This window comes from Triticum urartu, chromosome 5A, assembly GCF_056163025.1.
Source record: "Triticum urartu cultivar PI428250 chromosome 5A, HENAU_Tu73, whole genome shotgun sequence".
Lineage (NCBI taxonomy): Eukaryota > Viridiplantae > Streptophyta > Magnoliopsida > Poales > Poaceae > Triticum > Triticum urartu.
Window position 1 is genome coordinate 890,324 of NC_141877.1, and position 9,076 is coordinate 899,399.

Genomic DNA, 9,076 nt, shown 5'->3' on the forward strand with positions numbered 1-9,076 from the left:
CTATTCAGTACGCGTGAGATTCGTTTTTGGACTTCACAACAAGAGTAAAATTTATTGATTTAACCTCTACGCAGGTTGTATCTCATTCGTGGGAAGATCAGAAATTGATTGAGCATGATATGTCACCTTATTTCATTGTGTGTAAGCTCTACTCTACCTAATGGTTACCTGGTCTATGTGATCTCAAGAGCCCAGCCAAGATCATGCTTACATAGTCTATGTGATTTTTCAAGTGTGGCAGCAAACGAGCCTTCCATTTGTGATTTTTCAAGTTTGGGCAGAGTTATGAACCCTTTGCCAGAGGTCTCATCCCTAGATTGATGCAGGATCAAGATGATGGCATCAGGGTTCCCATGACCTTGTTCGCCACATTTGAGCTCCTCAAGCACGCCCCCAAGCTCGTAAGCTTCTCATATCTTTGGTCCCTTTAGGTGTTGCAAATTTTCCTTCAGTTTACAATGCCAGAAGAACACTAACCCTGTCTACCATCAAGTCATTATTGTTATGGACACAAGAAAGTATTGGTATTTTCATAGGTAGTATCTGAGCATTATTGTCTTGTGACACTGGCCAAGCATAAACTGACATAGCGACATCTTTCAGCAATTTCCCATATAGTTCAAGTAGTGTGTTTGAACATTGTATTTTTTTAAAGGAACCGAGTCACACACAAAAGGGCCAGATTTTCTAGTACATAGTCCACGATTTGTACAAATAACCACCTGCAATTCTTAATTTAGTTGCTATTGCAAAAGACGGTTGCTTTCGAACCTTCCATCTCGAGAAACTAGAATTAGTACGAATGTGCTTTTCCCTGAGTCCCACATCAGGCTGTTGCTCTAATGTTTCTTCCAGGTTGAGAATGGCAAGAAGACGCTTATTCTCCATTGTACAAAGACTATCATAGTTTTGAACTCTGTGCTGTCAGATCTTTTTCACCTGAAGCATGATCATCTGTGAAGTACGCCAAGAATTACGACAACATCAGGCCATTTGAGAGTGGGGGTTAAACTTACCTGGAGTTCTTCTCCCTTAAATCTTATTGCAGCCTCTTTATTCACATCTCCTATGTGTATTTGGTGACAACGAGGAATTGTTATCCACTTGAGAAAATAAAGGTTAAATCGATGATGCTCTCAAAAGTAAAATGACTTTCTGACCTGGACAGCGACTTTGTGAGCACCAATATATAACTTATAAACCTTTCTCCATGTTTGTTATCATGATCTTTTCATTTTCCTTTTGTATATTAAACTTGAGAATATTATTCTGCTTTACTTCAACCATTACTTTTTTATGTGTTTGCAGTATGACTGTCTGGTTCTCACTCAAAGTAGAGGCCCAACAAACTTTTTGGAGTCGAAAACTACAAATCCATCTATTCCTAGAATGGAGCTGGTTGGAGTTGAGCCTACAATTGAGTGGGTAGTTCGTTGGCACCGACATCCAGCTGAAAGTTTAGAGGAGGGTTAGTAAAGCAAATTTGTTCATGAGGAAATGTACCAGTAAAACATTACTAGCCAACTAAATAACAATGCATTAAATAGCACACCGCCTATATCCGCCTAGATAAATACACATGTGTTGGCATGGAATAACAAAAAAATAGCTTATGCAATTTTGCACTGATCAAACAAATTGGCATAATTCGGATATGCGTTGAATATGATGTCATGCATATTTTAATATTTAACATTTTGATGCTAAAACAAACAAATCTTCCATTTCTTATACACTATCTGATTACAGATAACAACTACTCCTCTGCAAAGATGGAATGTGAAAAATAATGTGTGCCCTCTAACATGTAAGAAATAGCAACACTAAAATCACAATCTGAAGTTGCAAAGACACTTCAGAAAAATGACTTGCGTGAAAACCACACACACACATTTACTCTTGACGATCAGGATATGGTAGCACATACCTTTCTCGTCTCCATACACTTCAGAAACTCTGCTCTCGAGGAAAAGTAATTATGCCAATAGCATCCTACGTTTTTTGTACAAATTAGGCAATGGACATAAAGTGAATTTCCACCAAAGAAGGGAAGCACAATGCAATTCATGCCAATAATAAGCAATATATGCTCCCTCTACAACTTAGACAGAATGGAACATATTTTCTACCAAAGACGGGAGGCCCAATCTCATACTCACTATGCAACGCTAAAGGTCATTAGTGTTCACCACAAGAGTTAATAACATTCCATCATGCTAAAGATCATTTAGTTTATAACTGGCAACAACGATGACAACACCAGTAGCCTTCCCTGTGAACGCCTCCAAAGACGTAACATTTTGTGAAGTGACTCAAGTATCTCGTTAATCAGGCAAACAACAATATTCCTTCCAAGAATTAAATATCAAGTTGCAAAATTTGTATTACCACGTTTGAATACTCAAGGCATATTATGTTACTGACATGGCTAGATAATTACCTAGTTTTCTCAACCTTAGCACAAAAATCAATGTAAGCTCGATCCATACCCACGTCTAGCTGAGTATTGTCTAACAGTTCATGATCTACCATTAGAGAGCATATGTGAAACTCCGAACCAACCACGACTTACCTCAAAGCTACCCACACTTTTCCCGTCTCCATACACATAATTGAGGAAGCGACACTACTTCTCATCAGTTTCACCTTAGCCTCCCGTTGTCACTCACCTCCTCACCATTGCCGCTTGCGGCCCTAGGAAGTGGATGTGGTGACCTGTAGCAACCAATAACATAACTTTAGGCCTGCAAGATATTAAGGAGTCAGCCCTTGACTTCTATCCGAATGAAGCACCCACAGCACTTCGCCCTTGGCCTCCCTGCCTCGCCCAGCTCCTCCTCCTCCCCGTCGTTGGTCACCGTGGCAAGGAGGTTGCAACAAGAGAGGCGCTGTTCTTTGGAGGGACAGAGGCGGTGACCTGTGGCGGTGGCTGGGAGAGCTGGAGCATGAGGCGACGGCGACCATTGAGGTGACACGCTTTGGAGGGTAGGAGGCGTCGTGTGGAGGCCGCAGTGTGGTGGAAGACGACCATGTTGTGTCGCGTGCATTATAGATAACAAGACTCAATGCCATGCCGGCGTTCTTGATAGTAATGCTACCAGTGCCCTACAAAATGTGGACAAAAGGTAACAGTAAATATTTCTTTTTGTGAAAAATGGAAATAAACTAATGAAACAAACAATGCAGAAACACATTTGCAGTGATGTATAGTAGTCTTTACTTGCAGGAAATATCAAAAAAGAAGTAAACTTCAGTAAAATGGAAACCCACAAATGGAAATCTAGCAGTACTTCTACTAATTGACAAGCATCTTGTTTAGTTAACAGGGGAAAGTGTGATTTTGCTCACAGATAGAGCAAAGGTTTAAAAATCTTAAACAACTGCATGCTTTTTTAATCTAGAAAAATCAAGCAAAGCTCATGTGTGAGTATAAGCTATAAGGTTCAAAACTGTTAGGACACGTTTGTAAGATTTGTCAATTTGTTACAATGCTAGCTATTTTTTTAACAGCCATATGCAGATAGATACTAAAATAAAAAAACAAAAGCATTCATTTTTTGAACCTGGCGTTGAACTAATGATGTATCTCACAGTACTTAGTACCACTTTTGCCTTTGTAAATCTGGGTACATAATCTCGTAGATCATAAATTAACTTAATATACTGCATGCACAGGATACCATCAATTTCAGAATTAAATAAAGCATGTGTCATTATAATTTCCGTTCTGAACGGCAAACCGGTAATATATTTGGAAAGGTCATGAGGAATTGCACCATTGTTCATATTATAGCCATACTTTGCCTAGTGAAAATTATTGCTCATATCATGTGTAAAAACACGTAGAGTATTTAGAGCAGAATGAACAAAATGAAAGATAAATTCCATCATCTAGCAAACTACTTTGACAGAAAGTAAATTAACCAGCTAAAAATGACAGTGAAGACGGATCACTAAGAATCGTACGTGTACCACTCACATCCTTGCTCAGCCCCATGGCCTCCAGCAGCACCATCAGTGTGTCTGTCTGTGTGTGCGGGCGCGTCGCTGGTGCTCCTTCGACGTCTATGCGACGGCTGCCACACAACGGCCATGCCACTGTACACTGCCGCCGCCGCGCTCATTGTTTTCTTGCCAGATGCTGCCACCGGCCTCCACCATGCCTCCCCATGCATCTACCCATCCCAATTGCCACAGCGGGATCGCATCAGCTTGCGCCAACAAATGCCCGTGGGCATCCTTCCTCTCCACATGCTTGGCACTGTTTGGGGTACACCCTCATAACCTGCAATATTTCCTGTGCCCAAAGTTGCCTGCTGCTACGTTTCACAATGCCCATGATGCCTCCTAATAAGTTGTCCACAAATTTGAAACCATAAATCATATACTGTAGTATGCATCGCTAGATGAGGTAACCTTGAACCAGCAAATGAAAGCATACCTTCCTGAGAACTCTATTCTCACACTTTTCACACATTTTATGAGACTCGATAAAGCTTTGATCTGAGAATAATATTTAGTTAATACTTAGAAAATGTAACTGATGATGAAAGAATCAAGGTGCTGTTAAATAAATCGAGACAAAAGGGTGATTAGCTAACCTGTGATATTGTTTCCAACAATTAGGATTGAGTCAACCATGTATACATCTCCAGCTACAAGATTCCCTAAACAACGAAGAACCCAATTCAATATACAAGCATCAATTTGCCTGTCTTGTAACATCATAGAAGCTGTCCTGCAGTAAAACGGGAACTTACCCATCTCTAGGACGCGGGGCGGCAACCCATGCCGAGCGGCCGCGGCGAGGTGCCGTCGTGATGGTGCTTCGGGGGGCTGCCACTGGCCGTCCTCCTCACCGCCACCCACGAGGACGCGCCAATGCTGGTCACGCGACCTAGCACGGCTGCCAGTGTGGGGTGTGGGCAGCTGGACTTCACGTGTAGTCATCATGGGGGAGCCATCTTTGTGTCCATGGTCGATGAGCAATCAACACAATGTCGTCCAAGCTGACCACATTGTAACGGAAGATGAGGCGGCGATATAGAAGCTCTAGTGCAAAAACCATGTCGCTTGATATGTTGATTATTTAGATGATAAGGGCATCTGCAAAGAAGACCCTCAAAACTCCAGAATATGTCCGGATTGTAGTGTCCAGACCATATTTGTCGACTTTTGTCATCCAATGAGGCCCCCTGTCGGTCCGCGGAGCATTCCAAACTATCATTTTCCCGCAAACCAGAACAAATCTGGAGGAGCTGTGTAGCAGTTTGGACCTTTGCATGTCCAACTAAAAAACACCACATGGTCCCTCTATCTTCCCCCTCCCCCACCCAGACACAACACACGCACACCACACGCAGCCACCGGTGAGGCAAGCCATGCCGTCACCTGACCTCTCCTCCCTCCGGCTCCCTCTCCCTCGTCTCGCCTATCCCAGCCGCCTCGTCACGCCGTGGTCGGCCTCGACTCCGACAAGCCCCATGTCGGCCATAAACCGCACGACCAGCTCCGCCTCCAGCCGCCGCTAGCCATGCCTCGTCACAAGCCGCTGCTCTAGCTGCCCTCCAACCACCACCACGCATAGCTTGAACTTCTTGATCATCTAATGGTTGGCATGATACTGGGTCCTAGTGTCATTCCGGTCATGATTTTGTTAAACTGAAACAAGATTGTGTTAATAAAAAAGAACCTTTCAAGGATTCCACAATCTAGAATCGTTGTTATTTAGCAGAAGAAGAGGATGTGTAATCCAAAAGAATAAAATAATACCAACCAACCAGCTAGGACCCTGTAAATATAACCTCCTAGGAGGCATGTACTTTCCCACCTTTTCAATGCAATGAAATGCAAAATCGCTTTGCGTTTTCTCAAAATAATAATAATAATAATACCAACCAATAATTATAACCAGGTCAAAAAGATATAAATAAGGCTGCAAAGAACAAAGTAGCTTTAGAGCCGAGTCATGAAAAATTGGCTAACAATCTTTGTCCTCGAGTAGTAAGTTGCAGAAGGTTTATGTCTACTGCGCAAATACAAGGTAAAGGGTGATATCAAAGTTCTTGGAACCACTACATGTGAAAGCTATCAGAGTTAAACACCAAAAGTACCTTATAAAAAGTCACTGTATCCAAGGTTAGCCTTCCTAGAACAAGTACTACTGGATAACCGTATACCATTGACTTAGGACCATGAAGAAGGTTTTTGCGCAAACCTTCTCGAGAGTACACTCATACCAAAACAAGTCGTACTTACACTGCATAGTACCATAGCTCGCGCGCAAACCTCTATCTGTTAAATGTACCAATTCTTTAAAAAAATCCTAGTGCTACTATTTTTAGTTTATATAGAATGCACCCTTTATTCTCACTTCACTACTGTACCTTTTGTCGACATATATGTCATATTACATAAAACTTCCTGGACTTTTACCTTAGATATCAGCTGTCGTTAACATTTGCTGAAAAAATACTTCTAAAAAAATACCAATATAGAAACAAGAATTCAGAAGATGCAACATGAATTGAGGGTTCAGGTAGGGGAGTGTGTCTAAGTAAGCGTACACACATACAAGAATAATTTGTGTCTTAGGAGCATATTGTAGTAAGTTAAGCAAATAAGGGCTGGAGAACAATGCTCTAAGAACCAGTATTCAAGATGAGATGCTCCTACAAATAACAAAGGTCAAATGTTGAGTTGTGCATAACCTGGCACATTGGATATTTTCTTCCATTGATCCTACATCGTTTGGAAACATCATTTTATAGCATGGAAATACTCAGAATCAGGTCAATGGAGCAATAGGAATAGATGTTGGGGAAAGAAACATGTGTGATCTTTGAATAAGCCAAATCATGTTTGAGATTTGCAGTAGTGATAACATCTATGTACTTACTGTCTCCATCAATGTCAGAATAGAACAAAGCAAACCGCACATGTAAGGAACAGGGATTAACGCATTGAACTAACTTCCTCATGGAACGGAGGGAGGCAACCATATTCAGCTCATTTCGGAATAAATGATGATCCAAAGTCATCAACGAAGGACCCTGATTCAACATTTGATTTGTCACTAATTATGCTCTACTACTGTAAGTAACACATACAAAGTTTAAAACAAAATCAGAATCACCAATCAGCTAGATGCATAGCTTGAATACTCAAACCAATAAAAGGAGGAGGTGAGCAGTGGACCATTTGAAGCACAAAGAATTAGTGTGCAAGATTGCATACTGGGATTTATAACTGAGCATGCAATAGTGAGAATACACTAGCCGATTAGTCATCTAGACTGAGCACAATATCTTCAGGCTTCACGCCCAACAACTCACAAGCCTCTAAGAACATTGTTGGACTTGAGTTTCTGCTGCAACCTGTTAGTAGAGAAAGAAGAGAACAAATTTTAATGGTGAAGATTAATAGGAAAACTGTAGGTAGAACTTGCATACAAAGTTAACAGGCTACATGGTCAAGGTTCAGTCAACAGGCTTAGGTAAGGCGGCTCCTCTGTAAATGGGTACCCACATTAGCAGGTATAGCAACTACATTAAACCAGTGGTCACAATTCAGGGCCTCTAAAAGTTTCTGCTACAACTTGTTAGTAAAAAATAATGTGTTCATTAAACATCATTGTCCCTGTAAAAATCAAGGGTGTACTGTCACTGATAGATAGCTAAAATGAACCACAAAAAATCAAGGTTGTAGTGTTACCAATGGATAGCTAAAATGAACCACAAAAAACTTTAATCTAACCTTGTTCAATCGGGTGTATCTCCTTGAACCCTGAACAGCTCCGCATGTGTAACTCCGCTCCTTCATCTTGAAAGATAAAATGCCAGTAAAACATGACTGATATATATTCAGCTGAAATAAACTAAAACATATTCATAAGCCTACTATATGGCAAATTCGATCGAACCAAGTAGGGCATAGATGAAATAAATTAGATTGGATCAGTAATCGCCCCCTACAAAGAGAAGCAACTGATCTACTAATACATGGCAGATCATACAATCTTGCACAAAATCAACAAAGCAGACTCTTTTCTTTCACCAAACGTGAAACATTGAGTGTACCCTGCATATAGAACAAGACCAAGATCAATACATGCCTGTAAAATGGAGACCACCAAATCTGATTCAAACACAAAAGAGAAAACAAGAGCGTATGTTATCCGCATCGAGGGAGCCCTTGGCGCGGTCGAGCTCCGCATCCTTCGCACGGAGCTCCGCCTCCAGCTTGCGCGCCGTGATCTGGTACGTCTTGAGCAGATGCCGCTGCTCCTCGGCATGCGTGGAGAGGGCGGTGTTGCCCGCGGCCGCGGCGTCCCTGGCCGCGCCTGTGGGATCCTTGAGGAACCTCCGCTTGGTGTCGGACAGCTTGGTGAGCTCCGCGACCACGGCAGCGTCCGCGGACTGAATGGCCTCTGCATCATAGGGGCACTGCGCGAGCTTCAGCTGCGCGTAGGCCGACTTGACGGCCGAGACGCCCGCGAACAGATTGGCGAGGAGGGAGTCCGCGGCGGCAACCGTCGCGGCGGCTGGCGGTGAGGGCTCCTCCTGCTGCGCCCCCGCGGTCTTCTTCTCCGCGGCGTTCCGGAAGAAGGCGTCGAGGGAATACGGCGCCAAGGGCGGCGGTGGCGTCTCCCCCGGGTGGCGGCGTCTCCCCTCGGCGGCGGCGACGTCTCCCCTCGGACAGCGGCGGCGGCGGCAACGAAAGAGCACCTATCCAGAGTCTGGAGATCGGGGATGGGATCGAGAGGCTGGTTTTTTTGCGGGGTGAGGTGGGGTGGGGACGGAAAAAAAACCAGAAAAAAAAAACTAGACGAAAATGGTGGGACGAAAATAAAATCCGGAACGCGGACTACCAACTAAGACATTAGGAGTAGAGATGTCTGAGTTGATAGTCTCGCCTCACATCTTATCCCACCACATCTATGTTTCGCCCATGAGTGTATTCCACGCCCACCTTTCACAGCGGTTTGGGCCGGCCCATTAACTCGTTCTTGACGCAATGCCCTGGACCCAGATCATGCCAACGCCTGTCCTCGGCGTCCTCGCGTCGCCGTCCTCTC

General features: G+C 43.3%; 1 protein-coding gene across 7 annotated transcripts; it reads right to left on the minus strand.

Moving 5' to 3' along the window:
* Window positions 1-427: 427 nt before the first annotated feature.
* On the minus strand, window positions 428-8,772 carry LOC147967300 (uncharacterized). 7 transcript variants are annotated; one of them, XR_015603731.1, is made up of 8 exons: window positions 7,756-8,772; window positions 6,398-7,376; window positions 4,761-6,290; window positions 4,602-4,667; window positions 4,442-4,503; window positions 3,980-4,347; window positions 1,161-3,105; window positions 428-1,066 (listed from the first exon to the last, which is right to left on the minus strand). XR_015603731.1 is itself a non-coding variant. In XM_087525212.1 (8 exons), the coding sequence occupies exons 6-8, from the start codon at window positions 4,013-4,015 to the stop codon at window positions 2,643-2,645; spliced, it is 297 nt and encodes a 98-aa protein (XP_087381338.1). In that variant the 5' UTR covers window positions 4,016-4,347; window positions 4,442-4,503; window positions 4,602-4,667; window positions 4,761-6,290; window positions 6,398-7,376; window positions 7,756-8,772; the 3' UTR covers window positions 2,350-2,642. The 7 variants fall into 7 exon arrangements, 2 of the variants coding, with proteins under 2 accessions (XP_087381338.1, XP_087381337.1); XR_015603730.1 differs by having other exon boundaries at window positions 434-1,992; window positions 2,573-3,105; XR_015603732.1 differs by lacking the exon at window positions 428-1,066 and having other exon boundaries at window positions 2,350-2,715; window positions 2,798-3,105.
* Between the last annotated feature and the right edge of the window lie 304 nt (window positions 8,773-9,076).

What these genes read in the sequence shown, in the direction of transcription:
- LOC147967300 (XM_087525211.1), bottom strand. Translation starts at nt 4,953, where the DNA reads ATGATGACTACACGTGAAGTCCAGCTGCCCACACCCCACACTGGCAGC. An exon ending in TGTTGGAAACAATATCACAG is followed by an intron (nt 4,504 to 4,601) that starts GTTAGCTAATCA and finishes TATTATTCTCAG; the next exon opens with ATCAAAGCTTTATCGAGTCT. An exon ending in AGAATAGAGTTCTCAGGAAG is followed by an intron (nt 4,348 to 4,441) that starts GTATGCTTTCAT and finishes ACAACTTATTAG; the next exon opens with GAGGCATCATGGGCATTGTG.